This window comes from Primulina eburnea, unplaced genomic scaffold, assembly GCF_022965805.1.
Source record: "Primulina eburnea isolate SZY01 unplaced genomic scaffold, ASM2296580v1 ctg739_ERROPOS11973397, whole genome shotgun sequence".
Classification (NCBI taxonomy): domain Eukaryota; kingdom Viridiplantae; phylum Streptophyta; class Magnoliopsida; order Lamiales; family Gesneriaceae; genus Primulina; species Primulina eburnea.
Genome location: NW_027331510.1, coordinates 822586 through 845635, shown reverse-complemented (window position 1 = coordinate 845635; position 23050 = coordinate 822586). Strand labels below are relative to the sequence as shown.

Here is a 23050-nt window from a genome sequence, read left to right as displayed (position 1 = left end):
AGGGCCCGTGTCAGCATTGCGGGAAGGACCATCCGACAGAGCGTTGTCGCAGAGTTGCGGGTGCTTGTTTCAGGTGCGGTGAGATGGGCCACATGAAGAGAGATTGTCCACAGATGGGTGGAGGATCAGGATCTGGTTCTCAGGCTTCAGTTCATCAGAGGCCACAGCAGGGACAGTCTACTCAGGGCTCTAACCTCCGACCGCGTACTCAAGGGCAGGTCTTTGCTCTTAACCAGGATCAGGCTGCTGAGGAGAACGAGAGAGTTATTGCAGGTATTTGTAATTTATGTGGATTACCTACTTACGTTCTCATTGATACTGGTGCATCGCATTCATTTATATCTGCGAGGTTTGCTAAGCGTCATGCTTTACCTTTCACTTCTTTGGACATTGTGGTATCTGTTTCCACACCGATGGGTCATTCGGTGTTAGCTAAACGTCTAGTGATGGGTTGTCCTCTAGAGTTTGAGGGTAATATCTTAACTGCTAATTTGATGATTCTTGCGATGGAGGATTTTGATTGCATTCTGGGAATAGATGTGCTGACTGTGTATAGAGCTACTGTGGACTGTTACCAGAAGTTCGTGCAGTTTCGTCCAGTGGAGGGCGACAGTTGGTTTTTCTATGGAGAGGGAGCGCGACCCCCGATGCCTGTGGTTTCTGCTCTGAAAGCCTGTCGTGCCTTAGAGTCGGGCGGGGAAGGCTACCTTATCTATGCTATTGATTCGTCCGCAGACAGTGTCGGGGTCAGTGACATTCCAGTGGTTTGCGATTTTCCGGATGTTTTTCCCGAGGAGATTCCTGGTTTTCCTCCAGTTCGGGAAGTGGATTTCAGCATTGATTTAGTGCCAGGCACGGCACCAATCTCCAGAGCTCCTTATCGTTTAGCTCCATCAGAGATGCAAGAATTGAAACAGCAGTTGCAGGATCTTCTTGACAAGGGGTATATTCGACCCAGTGTGTCCCCGTGGGGAGCACCAGTTCTTTTTGTCAAAAAGAAGGATGGTTCTATGCGGCTCTGCATAGATTATCGGCAGTTGAATCGTGCTACGATAAAGAATAAGTATCCGTTGCCACGGATTGATGATTTATTTGATCAACTGCAAGGTACCTCTGTGTATTCCAAGATCGATTTAAGGTCTGGTTATCATCAACTTCGAGTTCATCAGGGAGATATATCAAAGACTGCATTCAGGACCCGGTATGGGCATTATGAGTTTCTGGTTATGCCTTTTGGGGTGACGAATGCACCAGCAGTTTTTATGGATCTGATGAATCGGGTATTTCGAGACTTCTTGGATAAATTTGTTGTGGTGTTCATAGATGATATCTTAATCTATTCGCGTGATCAGCGAGAACACGTACAACACTTGAGAATTATTTTACAGATACTTCGCGAGAATCAGCTTTATGCGAAGTTGAGTAAATGCGAGTTTTGGATTGACAGGGTTGTATTCCTTGGTCATGTTATTTCTAGCGAGGGAGTTTCAGTTGACCCGAGCAAGGTGGAGGCGGTATTGAACTGGTCGCGTCCGACGACAGTAGCCGAGATCCGCAGTTTTCTGGGATTGGCTGGGTATTATCGCCGCTTCATTGTCAACTTCTCTCAGATTGCTAAGCCACTTACTCAGCTCACTCGGAAAGATGTTTCATTTGAGTGGACATCAGAGTGCGAAGAGAGTTTCTTGGAGCTTCGCAGACGGTTGACATCTGCGCCTGTTTTGGCCTTACCGGCTGGATCTGGTGGTTTTAGTGTTTACACCGACGCCTCTTTGCAGGGTCTAGGGTGTGTTTTGATGCAGAATGAGCATGTGATTGCTTATGCGTCGAGGCAGTTGAAGCCTCATGAGGAGAACTATCCTGTTCATGATCTGGAATTAGCAGCGATCGTTTTTGCTTTGAAAATCTGGCGCCATTATCTGTATGGTGAGCGATTTGAGATTTTCACCGATCATAAGAGTTTGAAGTATCTGTTCACTCAGGCAGAGTTGAACATGCGTCAGCGTCGCTGGATGGATCTACTCAAGGATTATGATTGTGAGATCAAGTATCATCCAGGATCTGCGAATCTCACGGCTGATGCTCTTAGTCGCAAGGTGAGATTGTCTGCTCTTCAGACTTGTGCTGTATCTGGGATTATTCAGGATTTCTGTTCGATGGGATTCAATTATAAGCATCGGAAGGGATCAGAGAGTATCCGTGTGGCTACTATTTTGTCTGAACCAGTGTTGTACTCTCGGATTAGAGATGCTCAGATGTCTGATTCTAAGGTTCAGAAATTAGCTCGGTTGGCTGATGGAGATAATACTTCTGGTTTCCACTATCAGTCTCAGGGTCTTTTGTGCTTATCTGGTCGTGTTGTTGTACCGGAGGATGACACTTTGAGGGAGGAGATTTTGTCCCAGGCTCATCGTAGCAAGTTGAGTGTTCATCCGGGGAGCAACAAGATGTATAAAGATTTAAGGACTCGATTTTGGTGGAAAGGTATGAAACGCAATGTTTATCAGTATGTCTCCAAGTGCCTGGTCTGTCAGCAGGTAAAGGCAGAGTATCGACGACCTGGAGGTTTGTTGCAGAATCTTCCTATTCCGGAGTGGAAGTGGGAGCATATCACGATGGACTTCGTGACTCACTTGCCTATGTCTGTGGGGAATAGAGATGCTATCTGGGTTGTAGTAGATCGGCTTACCAAGTCTGCCCATTTTCTTCCGTATAACAGAGATTTCACTTTCGATCGGATGGCACGGTTGTACATTCAGGAGATTGTACGGTTTCATGGTGTGCCTGTGAGTATCGTTAGTGACAGAGATCCTCGATTTACGTCTAGATTTTGGGGTAGCTTTCAGCAAGCTTTGGGCACTACTTTGAGTTTGAGTACTGCGTATCACCCAGAGACTGACGGACAGTCAGAGAGGACTATTCGTACGCTTGAGGATATGTTGAGGTCTTGTGTGATGGATTTCGGGCCAGCTTGGCAGGATCATTTGCCACTGATAGAGTTTGCATACAACAACAGCTTTCATAGGAGTATTGGTATGTCTCCGTTTGAAGCGTTGTATGGTCGACGTTGTCGTACTCCTCTGTTCTGGGAGGAAGTCGGAGAACGACAGGTCGAGGGTCCAGAATTGATTCAGCAGGCCAAGGATAAAGTTCTTGTGATCAAGCAGCGGATTAAGACTGCTCAGGATCGACAAGCGAGTTATGCGAACACCAAGCGCAGGCCTCTTCATTTTGATGCAGGCGAGAAAGTGTTTCTCAAGGTATCACCTTTTCGGAGGATTCTGAGATTTGGACTCAAGGGTAAGCTATCTCCGAGATTCATTGGTCCTTTTGAGATCTTGGAATGTGTGGGAGATTTGGCCTACAGATTAGCCTTGCCACCGTATCTGTCTAGTGTTCACAATGTGTTTCATGTGTCCTTGTTGAGACGATACGTAGCGGATGAGTCCCATGTTTTGCATCCGACAGAAGTTCAGTTGAATCCGGATTTGTCTTTTGTAGAAAGACCGGTTTCGATCTTAGACCGGAAGGATAAGGTACTGCGGAATAAGACTATTCCTCTTGTCTTAGTGCAGTGGCAGCGCCGAGGTACTGAAGAAGCTACTTGGGAACTAGAGAGTCGCATGCGGTCAGAGCATCCTGAGTTGTTCTAGTTGTAGCATTTTCAGTTATGATTGTAATTTCAGTTGGGCTTTCAATTTGTAATTCATTCTTGAGATGAATGTATTGATTGTTCAGAATTGTTATTCTTCAGACTCGATTTCGCGGACGAAATCCTTTTTAGAGGGGGAGAATGTAGTATCCCGATGCCTAAATTGAGTAATTATTGGATTAATTATATTCTGCGAGTTCGGAAGGAACGAACCAGGATCGGACCGTCCGAAGAGGTTCGGATCGTCCGAAGTGGGTTCGGATGGACCGTTCGGTTCGGTGTCAGACCGAGTCTTGTCAACAGTAGACCGTGTCAGGGTTCGGATCGTCCGAAGAGGTTCGGATCGTCCGAAGACAGGTGGCTGGACACGTGGAAGACATGCAGAGTTCGGAACGTCCGAAGTGGATCGGATCGTCCGAAGTGCACAGGATCGGATCTTCCGAAGTGGATCGGATCGTCCGATCGTCGTCTATAAATAGAGGCGCGAGGCTTCACTTTTCAATTACCAATTCCGAGAGTTCCAGAGCGTTTTAGTCGTTTCTGATGGGTTTCTAGCTTTTCCCGAGGTTCGGGCACTAGCAGGGAGCTACTGGCTTTGTAGCGGAGCTGTGCTCTAGTTGGGAGCTAGCGGCATCAGTGGGCTGACTACGGACGCAGGTATGGTTCTAGGTTCCCTTGAGATTTGGAAGTATCTATTAGTCTAGTTAAGGCTTTTAGATGTGGTTTAGTGATATGGTATCACTTGGATTGTAGGCTTGATTCTAGGGCTGATTACTAGGATCTACTGGTTTGAGGTACGGAAGTACTATCCGAGATATCCTGGTTGAGTATGCTTTACTATGTGTTGCATGTTTATGTGTTGCATTATTATCTGACATATGATGCATGGTTTATTATGCGGCATTTGCATAATCATGTTGGGCCTGTTTATCTTTTGAGATAGCCTGTTCAGAGGGTGCTCAGCCCTCGGTTGTTGTGGATGGTTGGACCCCGTTGGCCGACGGTGGTCAGGATACCGGTATATCCACAGGTTTATGGTATGGGAGCCACCTCCTGGTGCGACGGCGCAGAGTGCTACATACCTTGACGTCATTTGCCTGAGCAGTTTTTCGTTATACCCAGACCCTGGTATCCAGTACATTTTGCATACATGCATGTCATAGTCTTGTATACTCATTCTTTCGGTACTGAGCGTTTTATGCTCACGTCCTCGGTTTATCTCTGTTTTGGACACCCTATTCGATGGGGCAGGTCTCAGGTTGGACGGTCCAGGAGGGAGAGGACAGGGAGCTAGCAGGGGTTGACCTGTAGTTGCTGGTATTTTATTCTTGGGATTTAGTTTGATTTGGTTGTTTTAGTATTCGTACTTACTGATTCGATCGGGCTGTATATGTTGTTTTTCCGCTGTTTATCTGATTCAGTTTTATTAAGTTAATTGCATGCTTAAGTTCTGATTAGTAGGTGATTCTGGAACGGGTCACTACACTTACTGTTTTACACTTCTACTTCAGTTTCTAGTATTATATCATTCTATTCTTCAATTGTGGGCTCTTCCTGCTGTAATTCATTGTGGCTGACATATACTCATTTGTCGCTTGCAGGGGTCTATGAGACCGGTTTCAAGACTGCAAGGGAATGAAGCGATAATTTTCTCATTTTTTACACTCCCTACGACGTTACCAATTGCCATAACTTAGTAATTTTGTTTATTGGAAAAATATGAATGTCAACACAAATAATGATGCAAAAAGTGTCGTTTCCATTAACATTAATGTATCACAATTCTGAAGTTTCTTGGTTGTTTGACTACCACCATCATGGAACAAAAAAAAAAGAAGCCAAATCAGTTACGTTTTGCATGGGGCTGGAAGATGCTAGCAAAGTTTATTGTCAGCTCGATCTTGTAGGATTCAATCGAGATGCCCAAATCGTTTCACATTGGCAATGATAAATTTTTACGCTGCAATACTTCATTTAGCTTAATAATAAGTTTGTCACAAAACTGTATATTGCTATTAAAATAGCAGCCACAATAAATATTATAACGAAAGAAAAGAAACAAGAGAGAAGTTAAAAACTTTAAAGCACAGAACCTTAAAATATGGCTAATTAGTATCAATTACTATATAATCTGAATGGTGTAGAGCGAACCATAAAAAGAGAAATCAAATTCCTAGAATTGAGTGAGCATTGGAAGAATTAGCTCTGGGCTATGGAGGACACCAAGAGAATCCGACTGGTTTTGAAGATGATGACATACTGAGCGAACCCCAGAAGTTAGAGGGCTTGAATCGGAGCTGGGTACTGTTGAAACCGCGCCAACACGTCACCGTTTCCGATGTTGCCTCGCATCTGCTCCAGGCTTTCCGGCTCCACCAATCTTGCCCTCATGGCCTTCTCCTTTCGGTAAATTGTTTTTTAAAAAAATCCCCACGCTTTGTTTATATATTTGTTTAATCCATGTATGCAATTCACGCTCAGGATTTATGGGATCGGCAGCTCACAAGTTTCTGCTTTTGATTTGACACCAGGAACGTGATCTTATGATTTACTTTTGCTCTTAATTGGTGTGGATGTCTACTGAATAATCTTTTGGTTTGAAAGATTTTGCGCAAACCGAGCAAGAATGTGCTGTCTCTCTCTTGATTTTATTGTTTAGCGTAGTGTGTAGATGTGTATATTCCACTTCCTGCTATAGAGTTAATTCATACATGTAAAATTCTTTTACATGCATGTTTTTTTGGTTTGCCAAATAATTTAATAGCTCCGGCTTTGGTTTATGATAATTTTGTTGCGATTCATATATGCTTTTGTTTTTCCCTATTCTTTCCAAAATTCTTTCTATGTCCTTCAGGTTATCCTGGTCGTTTTGTTGATTCGTTGCCTATATTTTTTAGTTTAAGTACTTTTTATCTTGGAAAAGAGTTAATTATTTGGATTCTGGATGTGACGTGGTAAGGAAACAGCTTACATCCAGCCGTTTTCTTCACAAGAATTGACCTTCCTTACTGAAAATGGTGATTATAATTAAGCTTAAAGAAACAAAATACTTCGTTTTATATTTGGTTTTTTAGTATTTCAATTATGAGTTTGAAATGACGCTCACATTTTATATGCAGAGGATATTTTTTACGATACTTTTTGGTCTCGTTGTTTCTTAATATTTCTTTCAGATGTCTGGCTTTGGGTTGCCATCATTTGAATCAACTTTCCTTTTGAATGTTAATGAAATTATCAGGTTAGTTCAAAAGGTGTTTTGCAATCAGAAATGCAGAAGATATGATTATGATTTTTACTGTTGCATGTGTGGAATTAGAGTCAGGAAGAGGAGAGAAATTTTATCTATCAAGGGAAATGATAACGCTGATGCTTTTGAGGAACTGAGAGCCATGGAGAATCATTATGTGCCAAATGGTGTCTTGCTTTTGGCAAGTGAGGAATTTGAGAAAGAAAAAGGAGGTTCTGAGAGTGATGATGACCCTGAAGTTGAATATGACGAGGAAGATGAAAATGTTTTGGAAGATATGGAAGGTCCTTCTGGTGGAAATGCTGATCCAAGAAATCGAAAAAGGAAAGCATCAGTGAAACTCCAAGGCTCTAAGTACCTGCTCTTTCCCTTGCATTAATTTTACACAAACAGGCATGGCTTTAGTTCTGATCACACTCTTTACTCTGCATGGTTCTGTTGAAATTCATACACCTTCCTTTTCTTTTCAACATAGGAGGAAGAAACAGCGGGCTAAGGCCTCTCAGATTGTTGCTGACAATGTTCACATAGAAAAAATCGAAAACTCTCATCAGGGAGTCCTTACAATACAGAAAAGCCTTTCTCAAAAGGAGGAAAAAACTGATTATGATGCCAAAGATAACATGGAAAACAATGAGGAAAGTCCTGCCCCACTTGACAAGAGTGATTTGCCTGTGGATGGCATGAAGCGGTCAGTTAATCCATAGCCTTTTAAATTCCTAGAGTTTTTTTATTAAAGTTATTATATCAGACTAATTTTAAATCCCAAGTTCAGAATAGTCTCATCCTCTTTTCTTTTCCATTAACTTCGATGTACACAATCCATCTCTATCCGTAGCCTTATTGTTTATACCATCTCTTTTTTATAGAATTTCTCATATCTTTGTTCTGCTATAACATTTCTAGAAATGGTGAAGTTCAAAAGAATGACAAGGCAATTGAGGATACCAAAATTGCCTCAAAGGAAACTAAAAAGGTTATCTCCTATTAGCTGTAAAGTGATCTTTATTTCGTTATGTTGTAGCTTTTAGAGAACAAAGTGTTGAATGGTGTAGTTCTTCTATCTGGTTGGTACCAGTTGTTATGACTTATGATGATTCCAAGAGCACAGCATGATGATTCCTTCCAAGAATCATATAATTTAGGAGTTTTGTGTGAATAAAAAATCTGCTTCTCTCTTGAAAACCCCTTTCACTGAACCCAGCATGTACTTTTAGCTTTCCTTGATTCATTTCCTAATTGTTTCGATGTGAACTGTTCTGCACTTTCAATTTTCATCCTTGTGATTTATCTCTTAGGATGCATGATGCATGTGATTAAAATTTTATTTTTTTGTGACCCAACTGCGATTTTGAATCGGTTCACCATCGACTATACTGCTTGATTGTGTTCTATTTTCCACGATAAGCCAGAATCTGAATGTATTTACTATGTGCATGTGCAGGTTCCAAGTAGAAGTGCCAGGCGGAAATATGCGAAAAGGGGATGGATGAGGGAAATGGCAAATATACAAAAGAAAAATGCAGTCTGCGAATCAGAGGGTCTTGTAAGCTGTCAAATACATAACTTAAGAGTTCACTTGTACCAGTAATTCAAAGTATGTTGGATATGACTGGCTTAATTTTGCAGCGAAATTGGAAAGAGGACCAAGCTAACGCTGAAAGGAAAAAGGTCGATGGCCAATCAAAAGGACTTGTAAGTGATCACACTTTTCTCGGCCCCCACCACTTTTTTGGTGTTAAAAACTGAGTGCCTCGATCTTACAGCAAAAGTGGAAAAAACACCAAGCGCTTTCTGAATGTAATATGGTGGATGGCCTACCAAAGGGATTGGTGAGTAGTCTTATTTACTTAATACTGACTTTGACAACCTTGCATGTCATTGGTATTAAAGTGAAGTCTTAAATGTGCAGCTATGTTGGAAGCAATCCCTCAAAATAATCCTCTTAGTGGCAAAAAATGGCAACAGAATCAATCTAGTTGGCTTCATGAACATCCAAATCAAAATAATGATAGTGATGTACATGAGCACATCACTCGGATCAATGGTGATATGCACGAGCAGCCGACTCAAAATAATGATGATGCATGTGAACAGCCAACACATAATGATGAGGATGCTCATGAAATGCCAAATCAAAATGGAGACACAGCTAAGCAGTCGATTCTGGAAAGTGATGAGGAGCATGAAGTTGTTCCCATTGTAATAAGGCCAGGACATATCCGCTTTGAACCTTTTCAAAAAGGTCGCAATCTCTGTCTGTGAATATTTACTGTCTATATGTGTGGTGAGTTGTTGATTTTAATAAATTCTAAATCTTTGATTCCAACAATAAGAAATTAACAGAATCTTGGTTTACTGAAATTAATCATGGCTGACTGAAACATCATGGTCGCTGACCTTGTAAGGTATTTGGCGCATAGTGATGTTATGGTTTTTATTATAGCTTAACGCAATGAATAAGTTGATTTTCCTTCCTATTCCATTTTCGTGCACCTAATCTACTGATTTGCCAGTGGAAGAAATTGTAGAACGCTGTTATGTGACTGCTCCTGAGGACAAATTTATAATATTCTTTAAGGTCATTCTATTTCTATTTTCACCATGCCATATTTCTCTGAATATATGATGCCTGAATTTTATTTTTCAGCAGAACAAGATGTCCAGCCAACTTTGGTATGTCTTCTAGATTTTTCGCATCCCTTCTTGATTTGCAGTCACGTATTGTGAAAAGATTTCTATAGTGTATTGGTTTCATTAACAACTCCTTGCGACCACCATTCCGCAATTTGGTGCCCTAGGTGCTCCTCTGGTTCTAGCAGGTGTACTCAAGCTTTTTTTTTTTGGGGAGGGGGTGGGGGGATTGGGGGTTGTGAATGAGCTATTCTAAATTTTTGGGCCTTTATCAGAGCTCATGAATTTTCAAACTTGAACTCAAGCTTGATCTGCTTTGAATTTAGTTCAAATAAGGCTTCACATTATTATATTACAATAATATTCAATATTAATAAAAGTCAATATTAATAAAGGGCCCAGGAGTTGGCTCACGAGCTTCAAATGATCAGGGAAAAGCTCAAGCTCGGCAATATTCAAACTTCAGCTATCTCAAACACCTATTCAGGTTATTGGATAATGCCAACAAGGAATAACATTTTGCTACAATCTAAAATTGGCCTTATAAGCTCTCAAATACAGTGAAATTAAATATCGAATATTTGAGGATCACATTGTCCCATTAATGTAAATGGAAACAAATATTTTACCAAAAAATCGTTCTTTTAGACACTTAAAACATTTGTGGTTTACTTATTGGAAATGATCCGTTGTAAAGCTAGGAAATGTGAGATCCATTCTTGTCTCAACCTCTTGTGAGGATGGTACAAGGCTTGGTTGAGATAAATAAGGGAGATCACGTATACATAGTATCCAGAAATTGCTTGTAAGTTATAACATTGGTGTAGCAGCCACCTTGTCTCCCCTCCTTTAGAATGAAAATGGCTTGATCTTTATAAATTTATGCTGTTTCAACAAGTTTCATTAAATACCTTAATCATTTGTATTCCATTTTTTTCCTAGAGATTGTGACACTCTTTTCTGAGCCACGTACTCTTGGTTTCCTGCTTTACAATTATGTTGATGCTTACCATTCAGAGTTTTGCACGTTCCCTTTTTAATTAAGTTGGGATTTTCTCTCAGGAAACCACCCAGTGGAATGGGATTACTACCAAGAAGAAGGGCCAAAAATGGGGATTAGCCGATCCTCCATTTACTTCACGGAATGGCTATAAAAATCCAGACAATGACAATTCCAAAGTATTTGCAAATGAAACAAGGGAACAACCGATAGGAGAAATCGACTTTGAGAAGCTTCCTACTCTTCCTGGCATGCCTAAGGTTGATTCTCATTTCTCATTCTTTCGAGAATGATTATGATTCCTTGTCTCGTGTATTGAGTTCCTCTGTATTAATTATTATAGAGGCTAGATGGAATATGTTGCCTGATCTTTTAGCTGATAACATCTCACATGTGAAGAATCTAAAAGCATTTTTTCCCATTTTGCAGGAAGGTGATCTCCTTGCATATCGTATCCTGGAGTTATCGACAACCTGGACCCCAGAGATTTCAGCATATCGAGTAATGCTCAATTTTTTTTGTGCATTTAGTAAATATTCCAAAATATCATATAACCACAATTCTTCTAACTGTTCTTTTACTTTTATCTAGGTTGGAAAAGTAACTTTTTACAATACTGAATCCAATCAGGCAATATTGGCACCAGCGTCAGATTATCCAATTGTTTCCAAGAAGGCGGATGAGGGTGGAGCTGAACCACTAGATAACTCTCTTTGTAAAGAAGATGGTTCGTTGGAGGTAAGCCTTTTGGATCTGGATTATTATTTTTTCCCTCCAGCCTACATTTTTTACAACTCTCAATAATTCTTTCTTGGATCATCCTTCACGCAGATTGATTTTTCATCACTTGTTGATGTCCGTATTATCAAGGATGGAAGTTTAGGTTCAGTTAATGTAGATGCTAGTTTGGTGAGTGAGGGTCCTCTGGACAACAAAAAAGCTTCAAAACCAGGGTCATCTAGCCGCATCAATACACAAACAGAGATATCCGGCACAGGTATATACTACGGTTCATTTTTAAGGTTGAAGATCCAGTTAACTAGGGTTGAAGAGGTCTACTTAGCCACACTGTCATGTTTGTAGAGACTGGAGAACTAAACCAGAGTGAAGAAACAGTACCCCCTTCTGCAGGTATTTTTCTTTTCCGGCATTATAAATTTAGTTGCTGACTTGTGTGCTTCGATGATTTGACACTGGCTGGGTCTTTTCCTTTAGAAACTGGGGATTTGAACGTTTGGGACCAAATCAGTGAGGCCCTAGATGCCAAAAAGGAAAAAGTATCACAAGAAAGTGGTTGGGGCAAAACTAACAAGAAGCTTCAAGTAGTTGACAGAACAAGTTTTGTAAAGAATGCTAAAATGGTACAACCATCACAAGGAAATAGATGGAGGAAGAATGCCTCGAGGGTACAACAATTGGGGGAAATAGTCCTCAGAAACAGAGTTCAGCTCGTAAATCATGGTCCTATAAAGCTCTGAGAGGAAGTGCGCTTGGCCCAACAGTGGATATCCTAAGATCACGAGAGGAGATATGAGGATGAGTACTGTTTTTAATTTAAGCATCGGCGGGTCTCGACTTTTGTGGTCCATCTGCGATAAATGACCGAACACTTCTATATCATTCTCCATCTGCTTAAACACCTGAAGAATAACCATGGTGGCCACTCGTTGGATGGTATCTTTCTATTTCATGGGGAAATTTACGCGTATTTTTTACAAGGATTTCGATTCCACTCATAAGCTAAAAAAAGTATTAGTGTTTGTTTAAATTTCGTTAAACTAATATTCGGTTTGTGATTATAATTTATTATATTTTTGAAAGCATTAGATAACTCTCATATTAACAAAATTATTTGGCGTCAAATTCGATTCAATAAATGGACAATTTGAAAAACACGCGAGCTGAAAGGGACATAGTTGGGTACAGAAAGTGGACAAAGTTTACCGCACAAGACTAGAGGACGATTGCACAAATTAAGAATGTACCTAATAGGATTGAAATCATCCTGGAATTAAAAGATTATGGTCATATGTTTTTTAAAAACATATATAAAATACACTAGCACAATTTTTTTGCTTGTAATAGCTACTTTCAAATTATGGAATATTTTCTCTCTGTACAAAGTCTTGCACAAAAAAAAAAAGAGGGATTCCCCCCTTACATCTCACAAGCAGAACGACGAACTCATCCTGCTTCGGGATGCCAATGCATCTGATAAGAGCAGCTGCACCCAGAATGAGACATCAACAATCCTTGCTTCCCATCTCATTCTCATATCCAACTAGAAACCATGATATCATTCGTTGTCTAACAAATGCAGGAGTTGATCGCTCACCTTCCAATTGTTTCTCATTTGGTGCAAATCTAGTCTCATTATAGCTAAAACAAATCATTATAACAATATCCCAAACGCGACAGACATTAATATTTTATATGGGAAACCTACAATTTCAATTCTTCGATTTCGATAAAATGAATAAACTATGAATTAATACAAATTTATTTGATTTGAATTTAAATTAATCTACTAATTTATATTTAACTTAAAGTTTTGGCACAACAAATTAATTTTTTTCCGATATTTCTATAATCCGATATGGCTGTATCACCTCCAAATTTCTTTTTTTTAACAAAATAAATATAATGGTAGTTGACCAAAATTACGGTCAACTCGTCCATGTACATATATGATGCACATAATTATCTTGTAAAAAAAAGTTAGTTATGATTTTTGTTTTCTATTTTTCAAAAATTAATTGAATGCAAGTAAAATCCACGTACATTTCTTTTTATCGAAATTTCATCATCAGAAATTTTTTGGAAAGTCTTGGATAACAATAAGCTTTCGCCAATCTTGCAAGGAAAATCAAATTTTACATGTTATTTAATAACATGTCATCTCAAATTTTACGGTTTGTGCTACAAACAAATTGTGATTCGTTTTTGAATTTGGAGCTAAATTTTCTGTAATAATCAATGGGAAATACAAGCTCAGTTCCAAGAACATTTTCATCTTCATTTGATGATAGTGGCTAACATGCTCTGCACCACCATCAGTGTTGTACCCCACTGCACCACCATGCTCCGTCGACCCTTGCACCACAACGCCGGCTGGACAAGAAATTCTCAAGAACTGATGACAATTACCAAACTTTGGATCAGGTAATTAGGCCATCGTGTTGAATTGCATGCGGAATTCTTGTTCCATTTGATTGGTTTAGCGGTGCAAGGACAACTGAATGGTTATGCTAGGTTGTCTTAATCCATGTCACATCTATAAAAATTATGAAATTGCATATATAATTTATAAAAAAAATGGCAACTTCTGCTCAAAAAAATTTAATTCAGCATTCTATTCCGAATAACTATCCACATCATCTCGATAAATGGAGTACCAAATAATTATTTACTTTTTCTCAGGTAACGGCTGCCCTCTCCCGGTCGGGATTAGGGTCTTCCAATCTAATTGTTGGTATTGATTTCACAAAGAGTAATGAGTGGACAGGTTGAAAACTTCAAACATATATATAAATTTTTCGACAAATCCTTCAGAAAAATTTATAGGATTATGCTAACTTTTGATGAAAACCAGGAGCCAAGTCTTTTAACCGGAATGGCTTGCATCATCTCGGGAATGTCCAAAATCCCTACGAACAAGCCATAACCATCATTGGGAAAACCCTGTCATCTTTTGATGAAGATAACCTAATTCCATGTTTTGGATTTGGAGATGGTAAAGTTTCAAGAGGGATATATCTAATCAACAAGAAAACGATCATTTAGTTGTAATGACGGTCCAAATTTTTCTTGCAGCATCGACACACGACCAACATGTCTTTAGTTTTTATCCAGACGCAAGGTTTTGTGAGGGATTCGAAGAGGTGCTAACCAGATACCGCCAGTTAGTTCCTCAGGTTCGTCTTTCTGGTGCTCGCATCCACACCTTTTTTGGTAGAGTAGAGCCAGTGAGCATAACCGAAACCGTGCATGAATTATGAAAACCTTAAGTTCAAAGGGACTAATTTCGTTGTATTGAGTCTTCCATGATGAGTAGTCACAAATTCTACATTGATTTCAGGTCCAACATCATTTGCACCGGTTATTGAAATGGCTATGAGCATTGTTGAGGAAAGTAGAGAGGCCAGTACCATGTTTTACTCATCATCGCAGATGGCCAGGTACACTGACTATATTCACTTTAAGTTCTTGTTATGAAAGATGCCACAGTAAGAGACTGTTGGAATGAATTGCCTCTCAACTCCTCGAATGTAATGTTAAGTTCAGATATTCTCAGAATGCCTGAAAAATGCATATCCTATTTACAAGGTGCTCGACTAGCATTTCATGTTCGGAGTAAGCGCATTAAAAGCCTAGGACTTATGGGAAATATCCTTAGTTGTTATTAATATTCATGATCATGTAATAACGAATGAATGTGCGTGTAGGTGACAAGAAGCAGTGATACACCAAAAGGTCAATTGAGCTCACAGGAGAAGAAAACCGTTGAAGCTATAGTAAAAGCTAGGTAATATTAAACCAAAATGAGACCATTTTCCTGTTAGTATAATACTTAAATTTACGTTCAAAAGCAGTGAATACCCCTTACCGATTATCCTTGTCGGAGTTGGAGATGGCCCATGGGACATCATGCAGGAATTCGATGAAACATTCCAGCAAGAGCATTCGACAATTTTCAGGTAGCAAACCTCATAGTAATAAAAAATCAAATGTTTAGTGCAAACTCTGCTGGAATGATAAACTATTCCGTATTCCTACGTTTTTCCTAGTTCGTCAATTTCACAAATATCATGTCAAAGAGCATTGATTATTCAAGAAAAGAGGCGGAATTTGCCCTCTCAGCCCTGATGGAAATACCTTCTCAGTACCTTGCAACCATAGAACTCGACATACTCGGGTAATGATTGGATATTCTTTATCAAACATTGTAGTAGCTCTCTCTCTCACTCACGCGCACACACACACTCACACACACATGTATGCATTTATGTAGGTGTGTGTGTGTGTGTGTGAAACTCTAGTATAGAGATAAAATATTGGAAGTATTTTTATTTTCTGTATCAGCCATCAGACTGGGAATCCTCCAAGCAGAGCTGTTCTTCCGCCACCTTCTCATGGAAGAGTTTCTTCCAGTGGCAGTTCACTTAAGCCGTATGGTTCAAGCAGTTTTCCGCACAGTACTCTGTTTTATTCTGTCCATGAATCACCATCGAGCAATATGTATGACAACAAGGTAATGGATTCACCATAATCCTAGCAGGGCAATTGTTATCACTTGTCGAGCACACGGACAGCTAGCTGAGTAGAATGCTTGTTTGGTGTCGAGTTTTCAACATTTGAGTGTTTTGTTTCTTGAATTTCTAATCTTACTCGTTTCTTTGTCAGGGTTGTCCAATTTGTAAGAGACACTCAAAAGACATGGCTTTTGGCTGTGGACATCAGGTAAAGATTGCCAACTTCTCTCTACATAACGAGGTTATTTCACGAAGAATGATGCAATCTTGAATCGTTTTGGTTTTGTCGTTCTTGGCCAGACCTGTTGTGACTGTGGAATAGGCCTTGTTTATTGTCCGTTATGCCGAAGCACGATCACGACAAGAATAAAATTGTATCCATAGATAAGAATAATTACATTGAAGCATCAAATCAAGCTACAGAGCCCTCAATCCAGACAGTAGCAGCGAGTCAAATGTATCTCATTTTTGTTACTTTTTCTTGAAATTTATATGTTCCAAAAGAAATATTTGAAATAAATAGAGAAGCTCAAAATATCAGTTGGATTTGATTGATGTACGACAATAACTAAATTGGGATTCGATCTACCTTGTTTTACATAATGCTGTAGTACAACGGAAAAGTTCCATATTTTGTTTGACAATCCACATGTATTGCTCGATAATTCCTAAAAAAAATTGCTAGTAGTATACGTATGCTCTCCGCTGCAAAAACAAAAATTCAATTCAGAACAACGAATTTGCGAAAGAAAAAAAAAATCTTCTCAACCGCCCTTTTGTGTGTTCTTTGGTCATGGAGTATAATTTTGGGAGCACTTCAAATTTGGGAGGATCTCCATTATTCAAGAGGATGTAGTCAAATTAGGTAACATTTCCCGACGTTTGGCTTTCGTGTTCTAGTAGTCCAGCAACACTAATTGGCACATGATTGATCAGATGAACCGCACATCAATAGATGTCAAAAAATGGAACATCAAAAAAAATCATTCGAATCCAAATGGTCTCTCAGTTGCAATCCTTCTGGTTCCTTCTTGAACTGGCTTGATTCTATGTAATTAATGATAGACGTTTTCACCTTGATCAGCTTGGCATTTACTGAATCCGAATTGCCTTCTTTTAGTGCTTTGAGGAAGTCTCGGGCAATAATCCTCAGCAACTTGTCAAATTGATTTCTGTATCTTCGGTAAAGGGCATATCCAGACATCTGGACATTCGTAAATGACTTCTTACTTATGCATCAAATATAAAAAAATGTGAAAAGGCAAATGCCAGCTTACTTCAAGAAAATGTTGAAGTGCAACTGCGGTATAAAGATTAGCCGGAAGAGAATTTAGAAAACTTGCAAGCCATGCCCAACCTTCGTTAAGTCCATGGAGATTCTGAAAGCCACCAATTTCAGTCTGTCAAAACAAGACTATCAGAACTCAGGCTTGTATCATACCAGTAAAATGCATTGGAAGATTTTGGTTAAAAACTCAAGTAGAGATGGAGCACCAAACCTGCACTAAAGCTCCATAGAGTCTCATGATTGAACTCATCCTCTCTACATAACTATCAGTGCTCTCGATCTTTTCATCCATTTCCTTGTAGCCAATAACTTTGAAATAAGCTTCTCTGGTTTGAAAATATACCTGTTACATATAACATAAATATGGTAACAATTTACAGCAGTTCTGTCAAAAAGCCAAAAGAGAACAAGAATGTTTCTGAACGAGTCCAATAATTTCATATGACTCTTGAAGAGAACTTTAAAATTAAATGAAACTGCCCATACTTTTACATCAGAAAACCATAAGAAAGAAAAATAGAAAACACACAAAAAACAAATGCTTAAAACACCGAATTAGATTTATTACCGGAGAGTATTCTACAAATTTGGGCACAGTGTACATGCAGACTCTGTTCAACTCCGCCAAGAGAATGTCCAAAGCTAATGGAATCTGTATTCAATGAAAAAAGTTAACAAACAACATATTTTCAAGGATCAACATGTTGAATTGCTGCTTCAATGGACACGAGCATACAAATCCAGACACAAAGATGAATTGTCTTACAAAAAAGAAGAGAACATAAAAGGACTTTGTAGCGAACAATTGATTTCATAATAACTAACTAGAATCATTAGATAATAAGTGGCAATGGAATTCTTCACAGCAGAGTTTACCTTGGAGGTGACGAGAACAATGACACGACTACAGGAAAAAATAAATCCGTCGCTCTTTTGAGAACTTTCACAGTTGAAGACCACCTGTAAACATCACGACTCCCTCAGTAAACACACATTTATCAGACATTCTCTGAGCATGACGATGTAATTTTCTTCCTCCTAAATATACTAAATATCAAATCTCTTATATATTCAAACAAATAAATGAAAACACATAACTCCTTCAAGTGATAATAACAGTACCTTTTCTGCGAAGGACAGGATACTGAGGGACTGAGGATATTCCGGACTGCTGATTATATTGACCAACTCATCTGCTTTTGTTTTGTTGAAAAAAAAAACAAAAATGTGTAATTCACACATAACATAAGATATTTTATCAGAAGAAAATAAAAGCTATTGAACAACTAACTGAAAGACTTATTGGTTTACTGACCTGACATTTTCTACAGTAGCAGAGATGGTTTTAATCAGCCTATTGAAATTCTGTCCAGTTCTTCGCTTACCCTGGATTGGACAGACAATTGTGGTTCATAAATGTCATATCATTGAAATTGTGCTCATGAACAACATCACAGACATATAATGAATCCTAAGAACCACCAAACACAATTTACTCTAGCATGCAGTGATCTTTTCAGAGTTGCGACCACCTTATGTGCCTTACTTATTTTGGACAAATGATTCTATAAACCTGTTAAGATATTTAAATGTACAATACAGTAATCTAAGAATTTGAAATTCGAATAATCCATAATGATTTACCTGATTAGAACTTCCTTTAATAGCCTCATTTTCAGACGTCAACTTTTCATAAATCTGTAGTCTTTTATCCTCCAATTCTAAAGCATTTTTTGAAGTTCTGGTCATATGTCTTTCTGTCAAATAGACTCAGTCAAACTTCATATTAGAATGGGGGACAAAATGAAAATTCTTATTTATCAACATAACAAAGTCCCCAAATACCTGATAATGGAACCCGTTTCTTATCGTTAGACACTGTAGCCGCAACCTGCCCAAGAGTTTTCTTCGAATAATCCAGTACCATGAGAACACCATTTCTTAAAGTTTCAACAGCATTTTTGGTTGCAGCTGCTTCATCAGCTTGCTTCTTTTCTTCAACATACTGCTTCTCAGCTTCGGCAGCCACTTCAGCCATTTCAGCTGTCTCAGCTTGTAACCTAGCCTACATTGATCCAAAAATACCAGACAAAAAAACAGTTATTAAGATACAAAACAAATCGTGGACGATGGATGCATATTCACATAGCTACAACTGTTTTTCTTGGCAAATCGAATGCATGAAATGGATCATCCATCATTTGGTGTATAATTTAGAAACAATTTCTTTCTGAGCAATTTTCCAATGGTTGGAAACTTTCAGATAGATGCATACACAACATGACAGTAAGATACGGAAGACAATACCATGCTGGGATATCTGAAGATTTTTCATCAATTAAAAGTTTGTTCTCGTTTTTATGTTTGTACATAAGAAGTAATGGACAGAAAAACCATACATATATGAATGTCTGTCACATCTGCCTCATTTCCACGGGGGAAAAACAAATTCCCAAAGGCTCATGAAAATATTTATGAATTCAATAGAATCATTTTTCTATTACAGTAAGGGCTGTCTTAATTTGAGATAAGATTGTCTAGTTGCCGTAACAGAAAAAGAAATAAAAGAATTATATAGACGATGAACGCCAATAAGCATACATCATGTTTAGATACAAAAAATATTTAAATGATATAGGTGCGGAAAGAACCTCTTCTTCAACTTTGATCATTTCTTGACGTATTTTTTCTTCTATGAGAGCCTTCTCTTTCCATTTAGCCTCTTCACGAGCTGCGTCGTCTCTTATTCTTTTCTCTTCTAGTTGTGATATGTGCTCATGATCTCTTTGTACAGCTGTAAGGTGATTATCAAGTGCTTCTGCACTGCCATAATTCAATAAAGTCTTAACCACAGTATTCTCATTCTATTCAAATTATCGGAGTAGACATAATAGGAACTCAACCTTGAAAGCCTCGCTAAACACTTGAAAGAATTTCTGAGCCGTGAAAAATCATATCAAGTTCATCATAATTGAGATGTAGATCATAGATAGTTTAAACAATTTTCAGATAAATTGAATTCATATGCCAATCATATATGTACACCTTAATGACCTTCCAATTGTCACAAGTGTCATGGAACTTTATAATCTCAAAACAGTAACAAATCTGATGAGTTTTGTCAGGTAGTCAATTACAAGATAAGTGTTACTTCCCATTACCAATAGATACTATGAGTTATCAGGTAGTACAACTACAGATACAAGATTTTTCAAAAGGAAGAGTTTCCACATTGGCTTTCAAGCAGCCACTTATTATAGGAGAAACTCCAAAGGAAGTTGCTAAAAGAAAGAACATCTTCATAGCATACATAAAATATGTCGGGTCTCAAACCCATTTCAACATTTAAATATAGGAAACATAACGAAAATTAAGAGTCGAGGTATGCAATTTAAAAGGTCGTACATTGTACGTTGATACTGCAAATCAAATTTTCGCCCCCTCTCTTGCTGTGTTCTTTTATGCTTATCGATATTAGCAATTTCACAAGCAAACTTCTCATTCTCCGTAACCAAATTTGTCTCTAAGATTGATATTTTATTTCTCACTTCCTCCTGTTGTCAGAAAAATGAGAAGAAAGGTCAACAACTATTAGTCCCATGATGTTAAAAGAATAAATGAAAAAATTAAGATCAAACACGCACTAATCCATCATGAAAATTAGAGTTGATGGAAAAAGAGAGTTCAGAGTTGTTAACCTCGTTGATATCCTTTTCTCAAATCATCACACACACATCAAGTATGTCTACTCACCGAAACATAAAGCTGAAATTCATGATTTAGCTCATGGAGTGCACCTTCTGCTAATCCCACTTTATCCATCAAATGACATTGAGCATCAACAGACAACTCATAATCAGAATCATCACTGCAAGCAAAAAAAAGGGTGATCAACAACCTGGTGTACACTAAGAATTAAAGAACATGTCAACTTGTTAATCATGAAGGGAAAATAATGAGTATTTAATCCAACAAGCCTATTAATCGAAAAAATAAGTCCTTGCAGAAACAACAAGAATTTTACCAGAAAAAAATTGTATTTCATACAATGGAGTAATCAACATGGTAATGTTTATTGTTTAATAAATCATTCCGAAATTCACTCTATGATAATATTTCCATCTCATTCACATAGTGATAGATATGAGAAAGACAAATGATTCAATTTTTCACTTACAAGGAGAGGAAGATGGCCTCATAACAAAAACTACGAAAACAATAAGACGGAATATGGAGATAATACTTCGTAATGAGTGATTTGCACTTCAAGTATTTCACTTATTTCTTATTTGATAAGTAGTCAAGTACAAACCTCATATAGAATTCATCGAAACCAAATCTTCTGCCTGAAAACATGGATGTGTTAACAACCTCTTCTTCAGTGTCACTATCAGAAAAACCCAATCCATGATCTGACACATGCATCACAAATCCTCCTGTGCTGCAATAATTCTTCTTTGAAGCTCTCAAGTTTCTGAATGAGTAAAACAAAGTTATCACCAATAAACTTCATATAATGAAGCAAAATAAAAAATTTACCTAGGCTGTTTCTTGTCAAAAGGTACAGGAAGATCTAAATTCGCGATGAGCTTCTTTTCAATCGTATCAAGCTCTGATAGTAAGTTGTCAAAGTTCCAATCAGGTTGTGGATCCTCCGTCATTCCATTAATATGTGGTGGACATCGAAGTTCCAAATTAACGGCTCCCCTGAATTTTGACAACACCATCATCCAGAGTGCGCGTCTCTCTTCTTCTTTCCAATAATAAAAAGAAAAAAAATCTACGAGAAAGGAAAGAGAAGCTACATTTTCCCACAAGAAAAGATTTACTTTTGCAAACAAAAAGGTCGCTGGAGAAGACAAATGTCTGCACAGGTGAGACAGTCGGGGATACCAGAGCTAGGAGGAGGAGGAGGAGGCTAAATTGTTTCCCTGACATTAATCTAATTTATTTCTCAAACACGCACATGTAGGGGACCTTTTATTTTTAAATTTCAATCACAAATATCATCGGGAATAAACAATTTCAAACTTACGTAAAATTTTTATTTTTATTTTTATCATGGTTCATCAAACTAATCTTAAATCAGTTTTTATATCAAAATTATAAATATGAATATGAATGATTCGTCTCGCTAATACAGATATAAAATAGTAGATGTATATATATATATTTGAATTTTTTTAAATTATTATATTTTTCAAGGTTGGTTAATAATGCTTTTTATGATTTATATAGATACATTGCTTGTAAGTATTATCACAAAAGTGATGCGTGGTATATTTCATTTTTCTAATTTTAATTTTTAAGCATGAAATGAGCTTTCACAATCTTTCCACGTTATATTTCTTGACGTGTTACCAAACATCAATCATGCATGTCTTCTACTTTATTAAAAACGTAGAAAATGTGCTAGAGAATTATACAAATAATTAATTGGAGTCGTTTCATTAATTAATTTAATTCTTAGACATATACGATGATGATTAACAAAGTTAAGTAGTTCTTTTTATGGGACCATTAGCAATATAAATATCATACATAACATGCATGCGCATGTAATCCACCCTCAGTACTCTTGATCCAAAAACATACCAACATGGGAAGGTTGAGATCCAATTTCCACTTATATTTTCTTGCTCCTCTACTATTAATCTTCTCATTGATCACCAGTGTTTTCACGGTGTCTCGGCCGCTCTCCACAGTTAATCACAAATCTTCTCATGGATCGACAAATGTATAATTTTGTCCCTAGTTCAAGCTGTTCAAAGTTCCTGGTAAAATAAAGTAGGGAGACAGAATCCATACTTACTGTTTTACACTTCTACTTCAGTTTCTAGTATTATATCATTCTATTCTTCAATTGTGGGCTCTTCCTGCTGTAATTCATTGTGGCTGACATATACTCATTTGTCGCTTGCAGGGGTCTATGAGACCGGTTTCAAGACTGCAAGGGAATGAAGCGATAATTTTCTCA

At 38.1% G+C, this 23050-nt stretch overlaps 2 protein-coding genes, 1 long non-coding RNA gene and 1 pseudogene across 3 annotated transcripts; 3 read left to right on the top strand and 1 right to left on the bottom strand.

The window, feature by feature from the left end:
- Nucleotides 1-5849: 5849 nt before the first annotated feature.
- Nucleotides 5850-12381, top strand: LOC140822179 (coilin-like). Its single transcript, XM_073182917.1, is given in 17 exon segments — nt 5850-5889; nt 5892-6058; nt 6826-6890; nt 6969-7253; nt 7375-7590; nt 7806-7875; nt 8344-8445; nt 8529-8594; nt 8666-8731; nt 8812-9103; nt 9481-9575; nt 10596-10793; nt 10963-11034; nt 11125-11271; nt 11365-11530; nt 11617-11664; nt 11749-12381. Coding segments are annotated over 17 exon segments (2343 nt in total). The 5' UTR covers nt 5850-5864; the 3' UTR covers nt 12012-12381.
- A 1128-nt stretch (nt 12382-13509) lies between these two features.
- On the top strand, nt 13510-15174 carry LOC140822105 (E3 ubiquitin-protein ligase RGLG1-like; annotated as a pseudogene).
- A 511-nt stretch (nt 15175-15685) lies between these two features.
- On the top strand, nt 15686-16198 carry LOC140822107 (uncharacterized). The gene is made up of 3 exons (XR_012115902.1): nt 15686-15784; nt 15937-15993; nt 16086-16198. It is a non-coding gene; the product is annotated as an uncharacterized lncRNA (long non-coding RNA).
- Nucleotides 16199-16309: 111 nt separating this feature from the next.
- On the bottom strand, nt 16310-22015 carry LOC140822106 (mRNA export factor GLE1-like). The gene is made up of 14 exons (XM_073182844.1): nt 21613-22015; nt 21386-21547; nt 20827-20941; nt 20479-20627; nt 19725-19896; nt 18919-19138; nt 18718-18830; nt 18389-18459; nt 18196-18277; nt 17950-18033; nt 17642-17725; nt 17285-17416; nt 17063-17185; nt 16310-16989 (listed from the first exon to the last, which is right to left on the bottom strand). The coding sequence occupies exons 1-14, from the start codon at nt 21801-21803 to the stop codon at nt 16759-16761; spliced, it is 1929 nt and encodes a 642-aa protein (XP_073038945.1). The 5' UTR covers nt 21804-22015; the 3' UTR covers nt 16310-16758.
- Nucleotides 22016-23050: the final 1035 nt, after the last annotated feature.

Excerpts from the sequence above, each read along its gene's own strand:
- LOC140822106 (XM_073182844.1), bottom strand. The coding sequence starts at position 21,803 with ATGATGGTGTTGTCAAAATTCAGGGGAGCCGTTAATTTGGAACTTCGA. Across the intron at positions 19,897-20,478 it reads TTGCAGTATCAACGTACAAT|TGCAGAAGCACTTGATAATC; the intron begins GTACGACCTTTT and ends GAATTATGGCAG. Across the intron at positions 16,990-17,062 it reads CACTTCAACATTTTCTTGAA|ATGTCTGGATATGCCCTTTA; the intron begins GTAAGCTGGCAT and ends ACGAATGTCCAG.